The 24,861-nt window shown below is 39.7% G+C and overlaps 1 protein-coding gene and 1 long non-coding RNA gene across 3 annotated transcripts in view; both read left to right on the forward strand.

The window, feature by feature from the left end:
* The first annotated feature begins 793 nt into the window (after positions 1-793).
* Positions 794-22,965, forward strand: DIPK2A (divergent protein kinase domain 2A). 2 transcript variants are annotated; one of them, XM_068954229.1, is made up of 4 exons: positions 794-971; positions 1,986-2,519; positions 16,971-17,274; positions 20,073-22,965. In XM_068954229.1, exons 2-4 carry the CDS (start codon positions 2,469-2,471, stop codon positions 20,402-20,404), a joined length of 687 nt encoding a protein of 228 aa, XP_068810330.1. In that variant the 5' UTR covers positions 794-971; positions 1,986-2,468; the 3' UTR covers positions 20,405-22,965. The 2 variants fall into 2 exon arrangements, with proteins under 2 accessions (XP_068810330.1, XP_068810329.1); XM_068954228.1 differs by lacking the exon at positions 794-971 and having other exon boundaries at positions 1,781-2,519.
* A 595-nt stretch (positions 22,966-23,560) lies between these two features.
* The window catches only part of LOC138068154 (uncharacterized), a 226,772-nt gene continuing 225,471 nt past the window's right edge, over positions 23,561-24,861 (forward strand). The window contains exon 1 of the long non-coding RNA XR_011142809.1: positions 23,561-23,745. This is a non-coding gene — a long non-coding RNA (uncharacterized lncRNA). The remainder of the gene's footprint in view (positions 23,746-24,861) is intronic.

Genomic DNA, 24,861 nt, shown 5'->3' on the forward strand with positions numbered 1-24,861 from the left:
GTTAGTGACTTAATAAATAAGTTATGGAATAAATATTGTTAGATTAAAAAACACTACTAGCACGTTAAGAAGAAAGAGCATGTTTGACTACTGTGTTTGGAGTTTATGTCCTGAAGAATCAGTTCAGCTTTCAGGATCTATTATAAGAAATGCGGCTTCAAAGGTTGTGTTCAGAGTGAAGACTTCAGATAGTGTAGACTATATATGTATTTATGTATATATAATTATTTCTTAATAAAACTAGTGGTTCATAGAATAGAACTTGTTGGTTGGATGATTTGATCCCACATACAGCACTTAACGCAGCATGTTGATGAGATACGGTCATGCCTGATCCGCAAACGAGTCGCAGGTTCACTGTCCACACTTGACAGAATGACAAAATCTCTGTATCACGGACGCTCTGGAAGCTGTTTTTACATATGTAAATGTCAAAACATAATGTATAGGGAGTTAAGTACATGCTAATGTAAAAACACAAATGTCTTTCCAATTTTCTAGATGCTAACAACTTCAATCTGTATATCATGGAAACGACGTAACCGGGAATTATTCACTGTGCTACACTTCTTCCTCCAATGGCCCTATCCCCACCGGACGTTTGAGGACGAACAGGGCATTACGTACGACTTTCTGTAAGTTGGCAGAACGCAGGCTCATTTTAAGAAAATCGGTACTGAACGGGATTTTTAACCTTTTTGCCTCCTTAATCTTTTTGCCTCTGTTTTGCGTTACTTTTACAGAGCGGCCCGTAGCCGGCATTGCCACCGTGCCACCCCGCCCCAGAAGAGCACCGCGGAGGGGCTGGGCGCAGCCCGCCGAGCCCTGCTGCTGCTGCTGCTGCTGCCCGGGCGGGCGGCGGCAGCCCGCGGCCTCGCCCCTCCGGGCCCGGGGCTACCACCGCCGCCCAGCGCGGAAACCTGTCCCGTCTCGTGCGGTTCCGTTTTCTTGCAAACTGCGGCGCGTACGAGGTAACTGCGCGCCGGCCTCGGTTGTTTCTCGCCCGCTGAGGCCCCGGCCCCTGCGGACAGCGAGGCGAGTCGCGGAGCGGCCGCTTAGCGGCAGGTCTGAGCCGCGCTGGCGCCGGTGCCGGCGGGCCAGGCGCTAACGGCAGCGCGCCGGGGGTGCGGCGCGGCGGAAGGGCCTGTCAGCCGCGGGCGCCGGCTGGAGCGCGACGGGCGGCCCGGCCCGGCTGACGGGATGGAAACCGCCCTGGCGGCGGCATGGGCGGACGGAGATCGCGCCCCGCCGGCCGCGCAGCCCCGCGGATCCGGGACGGCCTTAGGCGGGCGCCTTCCCGCCGGCGGCGAGGGATTCCCCCCACCCCACCCCGCCGGGAGCCCAGGGGAAGGACGGGAGACAACATGGCGACCGCCGCTGCCGACCCCTCCGCCCTGCCGGCGGCGGCACGGGAGTCCGGCGCGGGGCGGGGGCAAGGGGAGGGGGGAGGAAGCGCCCCGCCCCGCCCCCTCCAACCGCCCGCCTCTCGCCCCGCCCCCTCCCCAGCGCGGGCGCACGGGCCTCCCCGAGCCCCGCCCCTCCTCCCACCCCCCACGCCGGGAAGACGGTGGGCCGCGCCCCCGCCTGGCGTCACGTGCCGCCACGTGGGCGGGGGCAGAGGCGGGCCAAGGGGCCCCTCCCCGGGGGCGGGGCCTCCCGGGCCGGCGGGCCGTTGGCGCCTCCCCCCGCGGCTGCCCCTCCCCCCGCCCGCCGTCCCCTCAGTAACTTGGCTGCCTTTTATCGGGCGAGCGGCGAGGCGGGGAGTTTATTGGTGCCGGAGCTGCGGCGCGGCCGGGGCGGGGAGCGAGCGCGGAGGCGGGAGGGGGGGCCCGGCCCGGCCGGCCGGCGCGGCGCGGGACGGGACGATGCTGCGGCTGGTGTCGCTGAAGTTGGGGCGGCTGTACCGCTACGTGAAGCTGGCGGTGCTGGGCAGCCTGGCGGCGGCGCTGGTGCTGAACACGCACTCGCTGCTGGCCTCGCTGCAGCGCAACGAGCTGTCGGAGCGGCGCTTCCTGCAGCTCAATAAGTGCCCGGCCTGCTGGGGCACCAGCTGGTGCCGCAAGTTCCTCAACGGGCAGCTGCGGCTGGAGAGCTGGGGCCGCCTGCGCCTCTTCGACTTCTTCAACGTCAAGAACGTCTACTTCGCGCGCTACGGGGAGCCCCGCGAGGGCAGCCGCCGCGTCGTCCTCAAGCGCCTCGGCTCCGCGCAGGAGCTCGCCGACATCGACACCAAGATCTGCCGCCGCGCCACCGGCAGGGGCCGCTGCGACCTCCTGCAGGCCCTGCACGCCACCGAGTTCGCCAGCCTCAACGGCGACGTCCGGCTCCTCACCCCCGACGCCGTGGAGGGCTGGTCCGACCTGGTGCACTGCCCCTCGCAGCGCCTGCTCGACCGCCTGGTGCGCCGCTACGCCGAGACCAAGGACTCGGGCAGCTTCCTGCTGCGCAACCTGAAGGACTCGGAGCGCATGCAGCTCCTCATCACGCTCGCCTTCAACCCGGAGCCGCTGGTGCTGCAGGTACGGTAGGAGCCCGCCGGCCGCCGCCGCCGAGCGCCCTCGGGGGGCCCGACGGCCGGGCCCGCCTCGCCCCGGCCCCCGGCGCGGCTGCCGCTGGCCGAGCAGGGTTTGGGCTCCCCGGGGGCGGCAGGCGTCGCTTTGCCGCGCTCGGCCACGTAGTTTCTCTCTCTACGTGTGTCCCCGTGTAAGGCTTGTTGGTGGGTTTCCCTCCCTCTTCTCCTTCCTCCCTAGTTCTGCTGTGCCCCGAGGGTGTAGTCCTCTCCCCCCGAGCGGGAGCTTTCCCTCCCGTCCCGCAGGGGCCGTGGAGCGTACGGAGCAGCTCTGCAGGAGGCGGGCTTGGGAGCGCTCGCTGTGAGGCAGAGGATGCTTTCTGGTGGATTTACACCTTTCTTGCGGTTAGGTGTTTGGCTTTATTTCCTCGCCACGCTCCCGTAATACCTCATCGTAGGCTGCTATGGGAATCAGTGGCCAGTTTCTTAGGGTCTAGTTTAAGAGAAAGCGGGCAGGGACTCGCAATGATATTTTACTTTCCTTTTCAAAAACTGGCTCGTGTACGGGGTTGTATTCTTTATGGGAAGCAAATAAAACTTTTATTTTTCTGTGAGGTAAAAAATTGGAAGCAGACGTTTTGCGGTCTGGTAATGGAGTGACAAATAAACGTCCACTCTTCTCTTTTCAGCAAGCTAAATATTTATGCTCTTTAAGAGGACTGGTTAGGTGGTGTTGCGAATTCGTAGACAAGAATATGTACTTTAATAGGTATTGTAAAACTTGAATTTTATTCAGATTTTTAGATGGAAAAATTTGTAGGAAACTGCTGTGTTCTATGGCACTTTTCAGTTACATCTCCTCCATGTGTATGTATACATTACATGTCTGTGCGTGCATGTGGACACACATATGGATTGAACAGTGCCTCCCCTTCCTTTACATTTCAGTTCATAACATTATTGAAGGAATTCCTAGCATGCCATCAGTGTATAAGTTTGAACCAGGAATTGTTTTGTCTAACTAGTGAACTGTCCTTGCCTTCATCTGATGTGTACCAAAAGAATATTTGCAAATACATTTGAGAATATCAGTGCGTGATTACTGTTATAAACAGCTGGTATTTCTTTAGTGAGAGAGTCAAGAAATATCTGATGTCCCAAAAGCAATGCTATAGGATTTACCCTCCAGCAAGTTCACCTATTAAATACATTTTCTAGAAATGCATTTATGAAGAGGTGTACTATTACTCTACTTAATTTAAAATGCATTCTGTGGGTGGTGTGCCCTCTGTCCTTCAGTTTCCCTAGGTACAACTTTTGGGTTTTGTTTTCAAAGTTTTCAGTTTGCTGCTTAGCGTACTTAGGGTAGACTATGTCTCTTCCATTTTGCAATGAAGTTGCTCCTGAGCACAGTGAAAAGGGAAACTACGTTTAAATAAGAGCATTAATATTTCCTTGCTTTGACTGTATTTGGAAATTCCTTGAGAATAGATTTTGTTTTGGCTGTTCTTTATACAGCTTAGTTCTCGATTTGAATACAGGCTGCAACATACAGAGAACATAGACGGAGCTTACTTGAAAACAGTATTACATCTTTCTTCCTGACATGTGGGGTAATGTATCCTTTACAGACAAAGGATATAGGATGGTAGCAGCATTTCCTATTGCCTGATAGATCAAAGCCATTGGGCAGCACTGGTTGATTTAAGAGCCTTGATTGCTGTCAGCTTCTTGATAAGCTGTAGATGAGCCCTGAGGCTGTCAGGCGAATCTGTAGAAGAGATGAAAATCTTTGGACATGGCACTTACAAGCACGCTGCTTGCCCAAGGTGCTGCTGAGGAGCAGAGCCAGGCAAATTAGTAGGAAGCAAGGCAGCCTATTGTCTGGAGTCACTGTCACCTTTTGTCAAAATCAAAGGTGTTTTACAGAGACTTGTAAATAGGCATGCTTTGGAAAATACGTAAGGGGACTGCAGACCAGCTTTGTGTTTTTAAAAGTACCTAAAGTTAATGTATTCTGACACCCCTCTTCCCTCCCCCAGCCCCCAGAAGAGTGTGTGTAAACTTTGGAAATGGATACTGAAGGTTTGTATCTCTTACCTCGATTCAGAATGAAGTTATATCTTAAATAGAATTCATATGAATCTGTATTAACTCTTCTTATTTGCATTACATATAACACACTACTCCATTCTTCTGTCTCTAGCAGAAAAACACGTAAGGAATGGCTAGTTCTGTGTTATGCAGCTATTGCAATAGCAAGGTATACTTTGAGAGGTGAAATTATCTTATCAGAAATGATAACTGTCTGCTGAGAATCTAAATATCTTAGGGTGTAATGTCTGCAGTATTGAGTAGGGCAGATACTGGTATGGGAATGAGACCTGGAGGGTAGTTCTAAAAATCAGCTGCCTCCAAGAAGGGAAAACCTGCATGAAATCATGTGAAGAACCAGATTTTAATTAAAGACATTTTTTTCCTTTGCATTTTACTGATGGTGTTCACTTGTAGCCAGAAGGCACAAGGAAAAGTACTTCCAGTTTTTGCCTTGAGCTTTTCATAGTACTTGTCAGTGTGACTTCTTAAGATTGTCATGCACAGTCTTGTTTTTAGTTTAGAAGTGGAAATACTTCTGCATTCTGAACACTGAGAATCTAGAAGTGTTTTTTTTACTACTTTTACTACTGTGTACATCTCTTCTGAGTGAATATGATTTTTACTTTCATGGAATCTCATAAATTGTTCAGTACTTCAATCCTTTCACTTTTTTTTGTCTGAATTCACGTTTGAATGAAAGAATCTATATGAGAGGGTTGAGGAAAAAATTTAACTCAAAGTGAATGATTAACATTCTGGTAAGTTTGGGTTTTTTCTTTCCTTCATTTTTCTAACAGTCCTCTCCTGCAATATAAAGGGAAATATTTTTTAGGAGATTAAGTTCCAATCTGTAATTGAAATCTGATACATCTAAACTAGTATTTTAGGTAAATGTGAACAGTTTGTTCAGACAACGGCAACAGCAAAACTTTCCGCGGTTCTCTTTAACTTACCTGATGGAAAACAGGGTATTTTAAATGAGAATCACTGGAAGAATAGGATCTGTTCATGGCATCTGAGTCCTAATTGAATAGGATGACTGCAACATTTGCAAAGATAGGTAGGCCACAGTTTCCTTTGAAGAAATTGTAGAGCTTTAAACATAAAGAGCTTTAAAAACAGTGTAGTGTAATGCCTTGTAGTGTCAGTTCTTGAAGAATTCATAGAACCAGTATAGATGTAAGTACAGTTTTATCCTTACTCTATGACTTTCTATAAACCATCCACCTTCTAGATTCTCTTTTATAAATAATTGTAGTGGAGAAACTTTCACTCTCTTAAACATAACGTAGACTCACATAATTAACACTGTTCAACTTTATGAAGTAGCGTGATAAATCTTGCATTTGTGTCGTCATTGGCACTAGAAACATAAATGTGTTTCTATAGTTATGAAATATACTATAGAAACTATATAGTTCTATAGTTATAGAAATGTTAGCTGCTTATTGTTAATTTCTGTAGAAGCTAAGATCAGTTTCTTAACTCTTACATAAATTCTTCTGGTCATTTATTTATTTTATTGCTAACAATTTTCTCAAAAAATGGCTATTTAACAGAATGATTTGGGGAAAAGATTAAACATTCTGTAGAAATATCTGCTGTTCTCCATAGCGCCCTTGCATTGGCCTGTATCAGCCTCTGGTATTTCATAGTTAGAGCATCTGCAGATGTGTCTAACAGTCTTTGAGCTGCTGTTATGCCACTGTGGCTGCCTCATGTGAGCCACATTATGCAACCATGCATTGTTGAACCATCATCAGAGCAAAGCTGAGAACACCTTGTCTTGGGAATTCAGCAACTAAGTATACCGTACCACAGATGTAGCGTGAACAAAGTACCACAGATGTAGCAACTTGCTTCTGAGTTAGAAAACTGTTTTCAGTAAAAATGCTTGTTTGTCCCCCCCCCCCCCCAAAAAAAAAAAAAAAGATCTTCTGATTAACTCTAAAAGGCAGTTTACATCTGTCCTAGCAGTGCTGAGCCGTATGTTTGTTCTATTAATTGTTGTGGCATAAGTACAGATAAAGCTGGTCTTGCAATACTTAGTCTTGCCTTTGTATTGACTACTGTATTGGTGTAAAATATCACCAAATAAACTTTTAAAATGATAGTATATTTACTTTGTTTTATGAATATACTCAAAATCTACACAAACTTTGCATTTTTAAAATATAATGCTTATAAACAGTGTTATTTTCCACCTATGGGAGGTGACTGTAAATTGTATCCAGAATGTGTTAATGTAACTTTGTCTAGAACTGTAGCTCTTCACAAGACTGCGCTTTCCCTCCAAATCTGCTTAAAATGAAGAGTCCTTAAAGTAATTACTGAGACTAGCAAACATGCTTTACGTACAAGCTGTAAACTGTTTGGCACTTATTTTTCTGACTCTAAGAAAAATTCCAAAAACTGTATGGAAGATAGTTATGTTTCTGGATTTTTTCTTTTTTTATAAATTGCGTAATTCATTGCTCTTCCTTCAGATATGTACTTAGCTTTCCAAATCCTTGGAGCTACTGTCTTCATTTTTCTCACAACTTCTGGTCATCCGTACTTCTTGTGTAAAGACCAGCTGTATAATTGCCCTGCAGGAACAGTCTGTTGCTGCAGAACCTAAAATTCCGTTAGTTTCTGTTCATGTCACCAGTGTGTTTTTTGTTTGTTTTTGCGATGGGAAGAAAGGTAATTGGCATCTGGTAAACATATATTAAAATGTTAACTGTGATCTCTGAAACAATTTCTTGCTCTAAATTCCCTCGAAGTAGCCATTTAGTCAGTTGTTGTAGAAAACTATTTTGCTGATCCATAAATAACTCGGTAAGAAGTGAGTAGGCAACTTTTCTTGCCTGTTACACATCTTCTCTTTTCATCATGTAACAATAATCTAGCTGTAGCTTACCTTCTGTAGTTCTGTGGTATCCTAAATCCACTCGTAGAATGCCATCCAGTATTAACAGTTGATGGCTCTTAACTTTCCTTGTTACTTGGTCTTGGTGTTTCCAAACAGATAATTGCTATGTTAGATGCTGAGTAGTGGATTTAAGTTAGTTATCTAGACTATCTGAAGTGTCTTCTAGTGGATTTGCATTATTTGCTATAAGTGCCTGTGCATATGGATATTGTTTCAAAATGTTGAATGTTCTTTCTGATCCTTATGAAAGAGTTAAATCTAGTTGTTTGAGGTCAGTTGCTGCTAGTATATCACCCTGTTATCTCAAGTTGACTTGTGACTTTTAGATAGTCTGCAATTTTGTATGATATTCCATTTTAGAGGTTTGCTGTAGTCTACTCCAGATCACTGTAAATGATGGCTTGACCTTCCTCTCCTCCCTGCCAAATTAGTTCCATGGAGTAAACTTACTATTTTCTGTTTGAAGACTATTTTTTACGGTGAAAATAAACTAGGTTTGAGGAATGGCTCTTAAGTGTTACTTGGTGTAAATTCAAATTTTTTCACATCTTAGTTTTTTTCCTCTCTAAATTTTTTGACCAAATCATTTGACTGACACCCGTAGAAGTGATAATTTAAACCCCTTGCTTTCTGAATTGAAATTCTAGGTGTTAAACTGAGGTTTTAGTCTTTCTTGATTACTCTTTTACATACATGATCTGTTTCAGGGAAATAAGATCAGTTTGTCATCTGTCTCTGAATTTCAGTGATACAAACTTTAAAGAAGAAACTAGAAATTATTCTTATGTCCATTTAACGTTGAGAAGCTTAGTATTATGAGTGTTTCACTGATTTGATTGCGACTAAAACTGAGGAATTATTTTCTGCAGCGTCATATGAGTGAACGTATTAGATCAGAAGTTGCTAGTACGTATGACATTATCACATCTAATTGTCCTCCTTAACTGATCAAAAATATTATCATCCTTCTTTTTGGTGAAGCTTTCTCAAAGTAAAGGAGTGTAAGTAAAGTGAAGAATTTCTGCACTTTTAGAAAACATTCCTTTCAAGTTATTGGGGGTACGGATTATGAAAAATGTCTTTTTTAATCTTAGTGGCTGCTGAGAAATAGTTGTATAGACTTATTAAATGGAAACATGCTTCTGTACATGTGTTGTGGAGGGGGAGTAGTAGTATTTTTTTTTTTCCCCCCTGGATTAAATAATTGAGGTTTTGTTTTAGTCTCTTTCACTTTGAAAATTAACTTTTAGAAGTAGATATAGACTATCTCTGCTATTTTTATTTTGTAGTGATATATCTCAAACCCATAACCTATGAGAAGTAGATAATGATCATCAGTGTCTGTTGCTGAACTTAAAAACTACTTTGAATAGGTGACAACCAATCACAGCATTCAATTTTCCTCCCTGCTCTTACATGTAATCATTATCCATTAATTTTATATGAAGAAATGACATACTTCAACTATAACTATAAAGTTCGTGGGCACCTTAATCATTGAGCAACTTCTAATTCTGAGTAGGTTTATATTTAAAATTACCTGCATGTTTTTGTTCTATGGTGTGTAAATTAAGTCTGACTATATTCCACTTGTTGGCATGAATTGTATGCAGTAACCGATTGAAACCTAAAAAAGCCCTAAACTCAAAGGAACCTAGTTTCAGTGGTGAACACTATTATTTTGAATATTAAATGAAATCTGTTCTTCTGTGTGTGTGCGTATGTATGTTTGTAGGTTCATATGCTTAACTTTTCTGGGAGTTTCAGCTGAATGGTGAATGATGTGGCATGCAGTTGAGAGTGAGGTTGTTTTTGTTACACACACTAGCATTTACAAATGCATTTGCATGTATATATTCTAAATTGCATTTCAATTTCAATAAAAGAAGGCATCTGCTTTTATGCTATTTTTTAACCTCCTTTAGGTCTGAAAGGTTTCTTTGTAAAGTCTGATCTCCAGGTTTGTGGCTCCAGAGTTGTGCTCGTTTGCCTTGGTGACTAAAATTAAAGTCTGCTACTTCTGTTTACATTGTGGAATCAACAGTACTCTCGGAGGGAGAACTAAATTTTTTCCTTTTGAGGAAGAGCATGTTATTTAAATTCCACTTGCCATGCCAGTTTGTGCCTCAGCAAACACAGTTTAATATGATGGTTTTAATAAAGGTGTCACGAAGGGTGTAATTTTGCCATCAGGGCCTTCAAGGTCATGATGAGCAGTAAGAAAAGTCTTTACTCTGTTTTTGGAATCTTGTTTAATTTCATTGTATGTAAGATGCAGCTCCTTGTATATGTATGTGGGTTTTTTTTTTTTTGAGGGAATTGACTTTATATACAAATTAGTACTGATGTAGCAACTTCTAGAGTAGTTTTTGTAGTGGGAAAGGCTTTTTGTTTTTAGTGCTACAGTGGAACAATAGCCTAAAGGTGTTAGTAGTAAGTTAAGATTTCTCTTTTTTTTTTGGATTTTAAGATGAATTATTAGTTTGATTTGTTAAACATATTCTTTAAAGAGTTTGATTCAGAATTTTCTTGTTATTGCAGCCTACAATAAGCTTTATCAACCTCAAGCTGCTGAGTCTTTACTACATAGTGTAATTAACATCTCTGAACATTCAAAACCAGTGGCAAATTTGTATATCTTCACATGTTTAAACAGATGGGAGTGAGGAAGACAAATGAACTATTAGTGTATTTTATGTTTGAGTGAAATGATAAATTCACTGTATTAATTCTCATTATTCTTCTGAAACTACAGCATGCTTTTTTTGAAGACCTAGATGCAATATTATTCTTTCAGGAACAAAGTGTCTTTTGTCCCTTTGACAGGGTTTATTTAGGTTTTTGAGTTTTGCTTAGAGAGATGTCATGTAGCCCCTCTAATTAGGGTACCAAGAATATTTTTGTGACTACATGTCGCTGGGAGTGGAGGTGGCTGGAGTTTTCTCATGTTTGCTTTTTTCCATCTTTATGTTAAATGATCATTATATATATTGCTGTGTGAATAGAGAAAGATAGCAACTTTTTAAATGAGGGAAAACTTACTAAGCTACTTGTTTGTAGTTTTTCAGTGTCCACTACTGTATTTTTAAACACTTCTAAAAGCCTAATCGTTAGTGGTTTCCATGACATTTCTGTGTATATTCACAGATAAAATGCGAGTGGGTGTATAAGAATTGTAGATTCGTTTATCAAGTAGCTGCTGCTGAGTTCTGAAAAAAAAGCTTATTTTTTGTTTTGTCTGAGTTGTCAAATGTGCAGATTTTTCTAAGTAGTCTTCAAATAGTATATTCAGGTACAAAACTATCTAATCAAATCTTTATGCTATTAGTAATTTAGGGATTTAAATAACAACTATGCCCTTCATTCCCTACAAGAGTTGGAGGCTTCTGGCAGCTACCTATTAAGCTTTTTCTTCTAAATGCAACTTGTTCATGGAAACCCAGTTTAATGGCCGTACAGACTTAGTATTAACGTCTTACTGACTTTTTAAAATACATAGGGGGGAAAAAATCGTCCTATTAAGTTAACTACAATTCCCTCTAGAAAAATGCTTTCAAAATGTAATAGTACAAAAAGTTACAAATCTTTGCTTGCAAAGACAACATAGCTGCGCTTCAATTAATATTCTTGTCAAATTCACTGTGTGAATGTAAAACTGGTGAATAGGGCACTTGTACATATTTTTATCCCCTTCTTCAGCTACTGACTTGGGTAATGAAGTGTAGATGCGGTTGTTACATGCCAGTTGGAAAGGAGCCAAAACAGAGATGTTGTTTGTACGTGTGCAGATGTTGGCAGGATTCCCTGTACTCCTGTTGTCAAAAGATCTTTTTATTGCCATAGACTTACAAATGTATCTGTGTTACAGTATGGCATGCAGATATTATACTGCTACTGAGGGTCACTTTTAAATAAACTGAACTCTTCCTAGAATTTCTTAAGTGAAATGAAATTTAGTATATGTGACAGGAAGCATAATATGTGTGTTTTGAAGATCAGTGTACAGTTCTGGCTAATGCTGTACTTCCACAATCGGTTTAATCCATTTTATAAGTCCCTGCTGCTGGAAGGGAATGGTCCCCTTGTCTCCTTTTCTTTTCTCTGCCCTGGCTGTGCAGGCCTGCTCCCTTCCTTTCATCCGTACTCACCGTATGTGGTGATGTGACAAGCTGGATCCGGGTACTGATCCAGCTGGACTCCAGCTCAGCAAATAAAGTGATTTCAAGCTGCATCCCTTCCTGATGACACAAAGGAGGAGATTGAAATGAGTGCGTTTGACAGGCTGGGAGGGATGGCCACCTTCCCTTCCAACGGTAGCATGGCCTTTGCCAGATTCAACTGGTTATGATTCAGCTTGTGCCTTTGTCTCTCTCCCAAAGTACAAATGGAAGAGGACTGGAAGATAGGAAAAGAATAGGGTGGAGTTTCTTATGAAAGATGCTAACCATGCCATTACTAGAATAGTTTTGTTTTTCCTTTGGAAATTGTTAGATGTTGACCAAAATCATACCTAAAATGTGAACATGACTAAAGTTCAGTGATATGAAAATGTTATGCTCGTTTGGTGAAATCAGTTAAACCTGTCATCTTCAGAAAGTGAAATCAGATAAATTTTCTCCAATTCAAGATATACAATTCTTTTGTAAGACAGTAATCTAGTGATAAAGTAGACTTGCTTGAGTGCAGAACTGATAGGAATGTATGTGTATGTTCCTTGACAGTAGGCTGGGAGACTTTTTCCTGGTAGAGACTGGTAGATAATATTTTGAATTTCCCTATGTGCCCCTTGATGCTAGTCATTTGGCTCTCTGAGTGTTGTCGCTTGTGTTAACTTTTGCTTCTTTTGGAGTGAAATGGCATGTTCCTTTGTAAGTAACTAATTTCAGTTAATGGGCAACATCCTTCTGATCTGTATTCTTTTGCATTTGGGTTTGTTTTGATACAGGATTGAACACAGAGATGCTAAAAGTGTATGAAATCTCACTGTGGTGGTGTTTATTGATACCACAGATGCAAGTTTTCATCTTATTGGCCTCTGTGAAAAAAAGTAATGCTATTAGCACACACTTCATTTATGTTTGTTGGAAAATTACTTTGTTAATCTTAAAAACAAAAACAAAAACCTTAAGTTCTCTTCTGTGGAATGCATCATTTCACTTGCCATGAACTACTGGATATTTGGCCCTAATAACCACCTTCATAAACTGGCCTGAAGCCTGCAGGTGAAAAGCTGAAGACTGGATAAATGTCATGCTTATTGCATAGAAGATTTGATTAGTAAGAGAAGTTATATTTTCCTCAGTTATACTGAATCACAGCTTGAAAATATCATACTGGTCTCAACAATATCAAGCAAGTTCTGCATCATTCTCAAGATTTTTCATGACCAGATATCTGTGTTGGTAGATCAGGTGATTAAAATAGAAGTCCAGATACTTATATTAGGGCTATGAATAAGACGCCATAAAAACTTTAAAGCTATTCCGTAATTAATGTGGGTCTGATGTCACAAGAGGATACTGAGTTCTTAAAATGTTCACTTGTTATACCCAAGAATTTATGATAGTTAAGTGTTACAGGTGGAATAAAGGTGGCTCTTTGCAAGGATAAATGCAAGTTTTCCCTCTAAAATTGTGTTCTACTCTTGCTATGGCAATGTTAGGTTAGTTTAATGTAACTCTATGTAACTCTGAACAGAGCTTGAAGGCTCTATAGTGCTCTATTTTGAGGCAGAATATTCTGGGACAGCTGCTAAGCTTCTCTAGCATCCACCTGTCAATTAATGTTAACAGATGAACAAATGAGTATTCATACATGCTCAAAATTCATTTTAAATATTAAATAATTTAATAAGCATAGAAGAACAAATTGTAATGCTTCTGTTAAGTGTTCTATGATTTTGCGACAGTATTTGTTTTAAGCTTTGGAGTCCTTACCTTTATTAGCAGAAAAATTCATGGTGCTGGAAGATGCTTTGTTTTTAGAACTAAAGCTGCCCTTGCACGCAGGAGGATTGGAAACTTTGGCCTCTTCCCCATCATGTACTTGAGCCTCTTCCCTGTCGTGTGATCAGAAGTTCCCAATCATGTGACAGGTACCTATTTGGAATAAGATAAATAACTCTTTCATGCATTTTGATCATAGCACAATGAAAACGAAGAAGGGCTCTGAGTCAGGGTAGAGGTTGGCAAGGAGTGTGCTTCCAGAGCAGAAATGTCTATCCTGAAGCTTCTCTGTGTCTTAAGGACCATTAGAGAGAAGACAGAAATGAACATGCTGTATGGTCAGACAAACTGGTTTGCTGGTCTGGAATTTCTCCCGTTCAGTGCTGGAGACTTCAAGTGAGAGCCCTGTGCTGTGTTCCAGTGAACTTCTACACTACCTGTGTCATAGAAATTGAAAGGAATGCCCAAATCCGTTCTTCACCTTTGTTTCATTTTTTGAGGGGGGTTCTTACTGCCAGTAAGGACTTTATTCACTGTTTCATAGTCACCTCTGCATAGTTTTGTACTTCTTTAGAATGGTTCAGGGCGGATGAGAAAGGAATAGTGCCTGCCTGTGAATTTCTGGTAGAAGTTGCACTGCAGAAGTGATTGTGTTGACCGTCCAGAAGAGGGATGGTGATGTGCTTCAGTAAATCTTTTCATTAGTGTATTTTGTGTGTATAACTTTCTGGATCTAAGAATCTTGTTTAGTAATGAAATAATTTGTTAGATGGAGAGAGTATCTGTGAAGGATTTTGTTCTTTGCTTCCTGAAACTGTTGTGAAATCCTAGAAATCCAATTCAACCAAGAGAAGCTATTGCTGCAGTACCCAGCAGATGTTCTTTATTTTGCTTTTTCTTCCTGTGTATTTACCAGCAGTGAATTTTAAAAGGTGGAAAAGACATCTGTAAGGAGTGTCATCTTGAGTGATGCTAGGGGATTCACTGATCCAATAAACTTTTAGGTAAGAAGCCAGTTAGCAGTCATCTTAATCACACTTGATTCCTGACATGGGAGCATGCTTAGTAGAAAACTAGTGATACACGCAAGCAAATTTTGTGAGTAATGATTGGAATGTGTATTTGGTGACTTGTATTATTATATGGGCTATCATGATCTAAGCAAATCTATTTTTTTGGGGGGAGGGGGCTTCTTGATACTAAATTTGTTGTGTTAATGTTTTTTGTATTGAATGTAGCTTTAACTTCACTGTTTGCATTCCAAGAATAAGTATTAATTCTTGGGGATGGATATGGCATGTGGTTCCTAGTGTTTTACAGTGCTTCTAATGCTTCTGGCCAACATCAGTACTCTAACCTTGGCATGGAGTTATCTCGTGTCTAGTCCTTAAATAAAATGATCTAAGCTTTGTTATCAAAAGAAGCACAGACAGATAACATTAAGATTTTACAGAATCACAGAATGGCCAAGGTTGAAGGGACCTCTGGAGATCATCTAGTCCAACCCCCCTGCTCAAGCAGGGTCCTCTAGAGCACATTGCCCAGGATCGCGTCCAGGCGGGTTTTGAATATCTCCAGGGAAGGAGACTCCACAGCCTCTCTGGGCAACCTGTTCCAGTGCTCTGTCACCCTGACAGTAAAGAAGTTTCTCCTCATGTTCGTATGGAACTGCCTGTGTTGCAGTTTGTGCCTGTTGCCTCTTGTCCCATCACTGGGCACCACTAACAAGAGTCTGGCCCCATCCTCTGGATAACGCTCCCTTGAGATATTTATACACATTGATGAGATTGCCTCTCAGTCTTCTCTTCTCCAGGCTGAACAGGCCCAGCTCTCTCAGCCTTTCCTCATAGGAGAGATGCTCCAGTCCCCTAGTTATCTTCGTAGCCCTCCACTGGACTCTCTCCAGTAGCGCCATGTGTCTCTTGTACTGGGGAGCCCAGAACTGGACACAGCACTCCAGGTGAGGCCTCCCCAGGGCTGAGTTAGAGGGGCAGGATCACCTCCCTCGACCTGCTGGCAACACTCTGCCTAATGCAGCCCAGGATACCACTGGCCTTCTTGGCCACAGGGGCACATTGCTGCCTCACAGTCAATTTGCTCTCCGCCAGGACTCCCAGGTCCTTCTCTGCAGAGGTGCTTTCCAGCAGGTCAGCCCCCAGCCTGTAATTTGTTGTAAGGGAGATGTGAATTCTGGAGTTATGCTGATTGGGTAGGTAGGCACTCTTGTATTATTACTGTTTATGTGTGGCTTGCTTTTTTTTTTTAATTCTATTTAGTGGGATACACACACAGATGGGTGAGTGGTAGGCTACTCTTCCCTAACTTCCTTTATAGTTCAGATCTGTTCTGGTACTTGATGCATTTCTCTCCAGTGTCTCTTATCTACCACAGCTCTTCTGCTGCCGTAGATTGTAGGGAGTTTAAAGCTCCCATTCAAACTGAAACCCTCCCGCAATTCAACCCATGCGGTGAAATCTTTGCTACCTTATCACTGCAAAGTTGATTGAGTTGCTACTGGTGACATGATAGTGGGTAGTGCTAGAGAAAGGATAGGATGCGCAAATAGCGATACTTCCTAATAGTTAAAAGTAGTGTTCATTGTCCTTAAGGAGTGCTAAATGCTACAACTAGGGGCTTTTAATCTTTAATTTCTGAGATTTCTTCCTGAGGCATAGTATGGATGATACATTTTAAATGCTTGTGTGTGTTGATATTGAAGTCTTTGGGCACATTCAGCACAACTGAAATACAAAAATATACTTTTTTACTGCTTGTAATATGTTCTTAATACTCAACTCTTGCATTAATTTCCAAGAAAACTGCTATTTGAGACAAATTTTATTCTTGTTATAATTTTATATGGTCTTGTATAATACACATGCATTATATGTGCACGAATGCAAAGTACATATATAGCAATTCATCAAGAGGTGGATTGTTAAGGAGTACTAGAGGCACAGAAAACCCTAAACTTCTTTTTATATCCCAATGTGTTCTATATTCCTTTTTGTGAGATCTTCATGTGAGAGGATCCCCAATGAGAACCCAATCAACCAGAGGAAAAGCAGGAAGATTTGCAACTTAATTTTGTTTTTTAGATCGTAATTTGAAAAAATCGTTGGTTTTAATTACAAGCATGAGATTGAAAAATCATCTTGGCAGAAAAAATACTTCCATTAGTACAAATATGCATAAAACATTAATAGAAGAAAGACAGTTAATGAAATAGGATAATATATGAAAAGCTAGATATATTTTATAATTGTATACTACCTTAGGTCCAGCTCTCCTCCTTTAGATTAGTAGTTCACTAGGATATCATGCTTGCATAAATATATTTTGTGTTGTTCTTTCTTGCCTCTCAGATCTTAGAAGTATATCCAAATGTGTTTATCACTAGTATTGATAGGTATTTACAGGCCTCTCTTAAATTTTATTGCACTGCCTTTTAAAATATAAGCTATTTTGTATTAATGAAAATTTTAAAAAATTTTTTTATATGCAGAGTTTTCCATCTGATGAGGGTTGGCCGTTTGCAAAGTACTTAGGAGCGTGCGGAAGAATGGTGGCTGTCAATTACGTTGGAGAAGAGCTGTGGAGTTACTTTAATGCACCATGGGAGAAACGAGTGGACCTGGCCTGGCAGTTAATGGAAATAGCTGAGCAACTGACAAATAATGACTTTGAATTTGCACTCTACCTCCTTGATGTCAGCTTTGACAACTTTGCAGTTGGACCAAGAGATGGGAAAGTTATCATTGTAGATGCAGAAAACGTTCTGGTAGCAGATAAAAGGTTAATCAGACAGAGTAAGTTTCTTCTTTCCTCACCCCTTCACTGTTTCTCTTGTTCCTTTCTCTGTAATCACAATTTCTTTTTAAAGTATGTGTAGTTGCCAAAACCTATTTTGTGATAGTACTTTATTGTACAGCTAATTAGCTTTATATGATAGACTACTAATTAGATTGACTAATTTGTCAGTTTTACAAAATGTTGAGGCTACCTGAATTTGATTTACATATACTTTTAATCTCTGTATTCCTGTTTAGATGGAAGGTGGAGTAGGGGGGAGGATTTGGACAAACAGATGAACAGGCAGACACGTGAACTGACTGATTGACTTCTTGACCTTAATGAAAATAGAGAGAGCGCTCTTATCTCTTTCCAGATGTCTGTCAGTAGAGAAGTCTTGGTGTTCCCTTTTCTGTAAATGACATCTTATTGCCCTCTTTCCCGTAGTTACAGAGCCTTCCTCTGGTTCAGTTGTTCAAGTGGTTGCTCTGCAGTAACGGAGCTGAGGGAACGGGTAATTTTAGTGCTGTTTCCAAATTGGAATAGTGAAAATCTGTTCATCTCTTTGTCAACTGTAAAAAGCTCAAAGTAGCAGCAGCAGCAGGAGAGATGTTTGACAAAGTGGCATTACATGGGTTTGTATTTATTTTGAGCTTATATAGAAAACTTTACAAACCTAAAGGCTAGAAACGCTGAACATGAAACCTTAGATTCTGCAGGAGTTTGTGGCAGTAGGCCAAGCAGTCCCAATTTGCTTTGGGTGAATGTGTTTTTTATGTTCTTTCTTCATGCACTTTTCTATAAGGAAGTTTGTTTTTTTAATTACATTTATGCATTCTCATGGAATTAGACTAAAGCTATCGGAGTACACAAAGAAACCTTTTAAATGTACTGATTATCTGGTACATTTACTTTAGTACTTATAGCCACACAAATAAACTTTCACTTTTTTTTCCTCCATCCTCTTAAAATAATATTACTTAAATTTCTGGATCACAAAGATGTTTAAATGAACTCTGAAAGCGCTGATATGTACATGGAATAGGAGCAGAAATTAGATCCTGGAAGTTTCACACTTGCATCTGTTTGTGGCTCTCAAATCAAGCTGGATTTTTAGGGTTTTGCTGTGTCACTTACAATCTAATAATTAACTAAGAAAACAGAAAACAAATGATAATACAAATAAGTTCTAGTCTTATTATAATATTAATACTAATTTCCTTACTCTCATGGAAAGTTTCATTATTAGTGTCTGTCTAGAACGATTAATGTACCTATTTAGTCCTTTGAATACGTACATCCTGTCCAGTGACACTGTAGTGTGCTACCTAATCCTACTTCTATGCTGGGTTTCGTATTTGAGTATGCTTAAGTCATTTTTTCCCACTCTTTTGATGTTGGCTTTTTTCCGTTATGAATTTGCCACTCACTGTACAAGTTTTACATGATATTTTTATAGTTTTAACAGTTATCCCTCAGTAGCTTTTTTTTCCTAGACTTGCTTTCAGTGCACCGTAAATGAGTAGACTAATAGTCAGCCTAGAAACTACTGGAAACTGGTAAATTTTTCTGTGTACGTCAGTCTCAAAAGAGACTTGCTAAATTGAGACTCTGAAAATTTAGGAAGAAAGTTTTTCATTTAATTTTTTGTATCAGAAAGTAGTAACAATTCAGGAGCTCTCACGCTTACTCATTATTGTCAAGGTATTTTCTGTAGAATCAGGTTTTCATTTAAAGAAGGCTTTGTGGTAAGACATCTGTTTTGCCTCCTGTTAGAAGTTTTGGTGTTTATAGCAACAAACAATGGAAGCTTTGGTTTTACGTGCTAACTTATTGTTCTAACTCATCTACAAGGCTTAATTCTTATGAGCTTTAAAAAGAAATTGAAGTTGATATCCTGATCTTTTGGGAATGTTCAGGTCGCTCAGTCTTCAGATATGATGAAGCCGGAGATTAAACCAAGGCATTATCACAGTAAAATGAGTTGAAGATTTTCTTCAGTTTTGTATTTTTGTTCATTAGTATCTTAGTCGTTACAGCTTAAAACTTTGCTAAATTTTTATTTTTCATATGAACACATAAAATACTTCTTTGCATAAGTGTAACTTGTTTTGCTCAAATATTTTCTTTTTCAAGTATTATATGTAACGCGTCTGCTTTTTTAATAGCCACTTAATAACAACATCTCTAAAGTGAGAGGCTGGAAGATAATGTTTCAGAAGTTTATGGCAGTTACTTTGTAATGGGGTTTTTGTTCTTTGATAGACCATTTGCCAGTATTAGTTCCCAGGGCAACTGGAGTCACCAAATCTAGTTGTTGCTAAAGTAGATCATGTTTGTTTTGTTTTTCTCTTGACTCCAGCTGTGAATCATTCTCTTGTGCTTGTTTGTGCTTCACTTTTCCCTCTGGGTATGTGTGTGAATGTGGATTTTGTTTTCTGTGCACTGGTGTGTGTGGCTTTGTTTTGGTTTTGCTTTTTGCTTCCATCTCTTCAGCTATCTATTTCATCCTTTCTTTCTGTCTTTCCCTTGTTTTTGTATTGCCTTATTCTTGTATTCCTTTCAGCTGAAAGGCGTATCAGTCGGGTGAAATCTCAAACTAGAACATTTCAGATTGCATCCAGACAAAGTTGGTTTATATGTTAAATATTACCAGTTGCCTTTGTATTGAGCTTCTAATTATATACAGCTGCACATATGTTATTTCCTTCTCTCACGAAGCGTGTGTGTGTATATTATATATATATATATATATATATATATATATATATATATAAAATATGTATGTATATTTTGCTATCTTCTTATTTCACAGATAAACCTGAAAACTGGGATGTATGGTATGAAAGCAAATTTGATGACTGTGATAAAGAAGCTTGCCTGTCCTTCTCAAAAGAAATTCTTTGTGCTCGTGTCACTGTGGACCACAATTATTACGCTATTTGTCAGAACCTTTTATCAAGACATGCCACATGGCGTGGAACTTCTGGAGGACTACTTCATGACCCCCCTGCTGAAATTGCCAAAGATGGCCGACTTGAGGCCTTGCTGGATGAGTGTGCCAACCCAAAGAAGCGATATGGTAGATTCCAAGCTGCAAAAGAACTGCGTGAATACCTTGCACAATTGAGTAATAATGTGAGGTAGTCCACAGTGGAAAACTTTTTGTAACACTGGCTAGAACACTATTACAAAGACACATGGAAAATAAAATCCTGAACTTATGTATTCAAAACAGAAAATAAAAAATATGGAACTAGTTTATCAGTTTTATAAATACCATAAAAATATAATTTTATGGTGTTATAATGTTCCTTTGCAAACAGACAAGGTACTTACTGAACTAAAACTTGAGCTACTATTGACTGTTCTCCCTAACTACTTAAAAGGGGATAGGTCAAAAACAGACTGTGATACAAGCTGTCAATTAAGCTGTATCAAAGGGTACTTTACATAAAACTGCATTAGTATCACAGTTTTGTGAAGCTGATGTTCTTACTTGGAAAGTCAAGTTAGACTGGCCTGTTTTAAAGGCCTTTTTCCTGATGCCATTGTCTCATTTTTGTGTTTGTTTAAACACCTTGAAGTGGCATTTACATACAGGTAAACCTAACTGTCTGCATTATTTTGAATTTAACAGGCTTTCATATTAATGCTGTGCAGTATGTTTCTACTGTGAGTGCAAGATTCCCACGTTTACTGTCTAATTTTAGGATTTTTACACTGTTTTACTATGCTTAGACATTGTGTATTTTTTTTAAGATCACCATGAACTCGAATGTCATTTGAACTAATATTTCATTTGATCTCTTTTGTATTCGTGACATTGAAGATATCACTTAATGTAATTATTGTACAAAATTTCTACCCTTCATGCCAGAAGATATACAGGACTGCTTAGGAGGGAACCATGGTTTGAGCAAACTCTAACTTTTAACAAAGGTAATTTGAGGATTGGGGAGAGACTGGGATTAAAAAAAAAATCTTATAAGTTGAAGATAAAAGTTTGACTGAAAACAAAAGTTTGCTAGTCCAGTGTAGCTGAGCATAAACCAAAGAAAATGGTTTTGTTTGTTAGTCCCTAAACTAATCTTGAAGAAAAAATGATATACTGTAGTGATGCTAATTCTCAAAATTCAAATTTCAGTGGTCCTTGATTGCGCTTTGAAAAAAGTTGTAAAACTACTTTCTGATACTAGAAGAAAACCCTAATTTGAATAAAAATGTCTGGCAGGTTAGCAATTTGTTTTACATCTTTCCTTGTTCTGTTGAATTCAAGGGTAGTCAAGTTTACTGAATATTCATCTTTGGTTTAGCAGAATAGATTAAGCTATATTCACTCTAGATACCATTTCTTGAATTAGGTCTGACTATTCCCAGTGCAGGCAAAATTGACTTGTTAAGGTTTTTGTAAATCTGAAGTTGGTCCCCTAAATTCTAATTTCTAAATTCTAAAACCTCACTGCTACAAGAACTGACTTCAGATCTTATTTTTTATTTTTTTATGACTTCTATAATGCTTTGTTTTCCTGAAGTCGTAATCATAAAAAGATATTCTTAGGAAATATATGCATATTTCTTCTTGCAACAGTAATGACGAAAACCTACATTGTTTTATGCTTGTATAAAACAGTACTTTGTGCAAGCTAAAAATTCTGAGCAAAGTGGCATGCCCTGCTTCCGAGGGTGGTGTCAGTATGCCTCTCGGATGCTACATCAGGATAGTAGTAGAAACTGCTGCTGCACCAAATTGCTGTAAGGGCAAGGTGAAGAAAACAGTAAACTCATTGCCCCTTCTTTTTCAAAGCTGAAGAAGTGCAGCTGTATAAAGATGCAAAGTGTTTTTTTTTCTTTTTAAATGGTTTAGATAACTGTATTAAGGATATTTTAGAATTCTAAATTCTCACTTTGAAACTTCTTTGCTTATGTAGTCCTAATTTGCTCCCAATCCCTTGCCTTGTGCCTTGCTTGTTTTCAGAAGTTAGAATGACCAATGCAACTTTTAATTTTCATTTCTCCCCTTCCCTCATTGGAAGACTACTTTACATACTTGCTCTGGCATAAGACTTCAGAGAGGGTTCGTGTCACTTTTTTGTCACAAAATCCACTTGTTGAAGAAAATAGAATAACCCTGAGACTAGGTAATATTATCCTACCACAAAAGCCTTGACTTATCACTAAAATTGTGTGTGTTTGTTTGTTTAAAACATCTACCGCATTTCCTAACGAGTGAGTGGAGTATGATTGTTAAAAGGTTTAAACACAGACACTGCCACTTCCGCTTACTACTTGAGGCAGTTCTGGCAGTAACTGCCAGCTTGTCCTATTAGATTTGGTTTGGGGTTTAGTTCCCTCTGGATTAAGTTACTAAAGCTAATTATAAAAGGAATTTGGAAGTAAAAAAGAATACTACAGGGAAAATGTTGTGGAAAGCAATAAATCTTGTTCCGTTTGCACCTATCAGATATGTAGTGTATGATAACAATTTATATTTTTAGTCATGCCCATTATTATTGATGAACACTTGGTGAAATATTTTTGAATGAGATGTTTGGGGTTTGTATGTGCATTAAAAATGTCTTTTTGTACTGTAAGTTACTGTTTGATTGGAATATTTTATCAAAACTGTCTCCCTGTGCCTTTATATTACAAGAAAGTTGTTTCTGCAACTTCTAATGATATTAATAAAGAATACTTTAAGAACCTCATTGAACTGATGCTCCTTTTCAGATCAGTCAGTATTTAAAGTGTTTAACTTTGTCTAGGATCTGTTTAAAATATACATAGAACTAGTTTTTTTTCTGGTATTATAGAATGCACCATAGTCAAAAGTGACAGAGGGGAAACCAGCCCCCCCCCCTTTTTTTTTCCTGTTCCAAAGCATAAATGATCTATCCAGGAGTCTCTTTATTTTAGAAATCATAATTAGAAGTAGGACTCTTCCTAAAGACAACTCAATCGAGTCATAGCTTCCTGTTTTATGACCTGAAAGATTGAATAGCTTCAAATTAAACAGGTTGATACCTTCTCCCTTTTTTTCAGGGTCTTATTTTTCCTTGTATTTGAGCCATTTATATTACTTGCAATACTAGCTCTTCAATATAATATTGTAGTAGTTAATATAAAATCATACTAATTTCTGATATTTGTTTTATTCTGGATTTTCAGTGAGTAGTTTTAAATAGATTTAAATCCTGCAGTGATTTCCTTCTGATTTTCTGAGCCTATGTAAATAGTATTTAAAAAAAAGTCAAAAACACTTGGATTTTTCTTCTAGATGCAGTCCTGCTACCACAACTTACAACTTCAGGAATGGTAGACTTGCAAAGTGAAACTTGTAAAATTGTCTGGTTAGCTTCAGATAGTCAAGATCATTATGGTATTAAGAAGCTAGCGTAAATAACCACTGCATCTTTTCTTTCAGCAGCTGCTAGGGTGTAGCCTGATCCCTGCCACCTTGAACTTCAAGATGTGCCACTTTTTACCAGGTACACCAGTACTTCTTGATCATGTACTCTTTTATGTGCAACTTCAAATATGTTCAACTTTATATGCTACCGTGATTTAACACAAACTCTGACTTAAATGCAACTTTCCTCACACTTAGAGTAGAGACCTTGTCTACCTTTAAGAAGCACTTAAGAAATGGTATACCTACTGTTTTCTGCGTTCACTAGCAATGGTGCTTTCATGGACTCCTGTTCTTTCTCTCTGAAATGATTCATAGCTCTAAGCTCTTATTTCATTAGTGTGTTGCATGGAACCTGCAAAGTGCAAATTAGGATATATTGCATTGTGGGACATGATCTTCAAAGACTATCTCTAAGCATTTTCTGTAAAAGGCACATAAAGTGCCTGGAGAAATCAGAGGAATGCAAGTTAGCGATGTACATTTCTCAGCTGGAAGATTTGGTGTGCAGGCTGTTTAAGTTGCCTTCCAAATTCCTCCTGGTTCTGTTCTGTCCTGTCTCGCAGTGCTCTCAAGCCTTTGGAAATCGGATCCATCAAATGTAAACATCGTAAGTGTTGATTTCACCTACTCTTGTTTCTTCAGAGTTGAAGATACAGTAGACATAGTTTAATGTTAGACACCATAGACACCACTAACTTGTTTGAGTAGTAGTTCACTCACTCAGTGTTGCGTTTATTTTTACTCTAAGTATCTGCCAGCTTCTTCCAGCCGTTTGTTTATTTCTGCTAAATGAAATGATTCCTTTCTTTGCCCTTTTTCATCCTTCAGAAGATACAGAATGCCATTTGATCAAATAGAAATACAGTACCTCTTGGATACTTGGACAACTTCTATCAGCATTTACATACATAACACAAAACACAGAGTTTGCACATACACATATATTAGAAGCAAAGTTACCTCCTCGTTTCTCCTTCCCCATCTGCCCTTTGTTTCGTACATCCAAACTTGCATTTAAAAAAAAATTCTATAGCATAGTACTGGTTGGTCCTAAGTACTGAATTAATTTGTTGTTAGGGCTACCAAGTCTCTTTAGGGCTGCTTCTCAAGAAACGGTAATTATTCTCTAGGTAAAGGATTTTAACCTTTCAGTTTTCGGTTCTCTAAATTGTCTGTCTAGATGTGCACTACT

Source organism: Struthio camelus, chromosome 9, assembly GCF_040807025.1.
Source record: "Struthio camelus isolate bStrCam1 chromosome 9, bStrCam1.hap1, whole genome shotgun sequence".
Taxonomy (NCBI): domain Eukaryota; kingdom Metazoa; phylum Chordata; class Aves; order Struthioniformes; family Struthionidae; genus Struthio; species Struthio camelus.

Bases quoted from the DNA above. Each gene is read 5' to 3' on its own strand.
- DIPK2A (XM_068954228.1), top strand. From the start codon at position 1,866: ATGCTGCGGCTGGTGTCGCTGAAGTTGGGGCGGCTGTACCGCTACGTG. The intron at 2,520-16,970 runs GTACGGTAGGAG...TTTTATATGCAG, and splicing joins CGGAGCCGCTGGTGCTGCAG to AGTTTTCCATCTGATGAGGG. The intron at 17,275-20,072 runs GTAAGTTTCTTC...CTTATTTCACAG, and splicing joins TAAAAGGTTAATCAGACAGA to ATAAACCTGAAAACTGGGAT.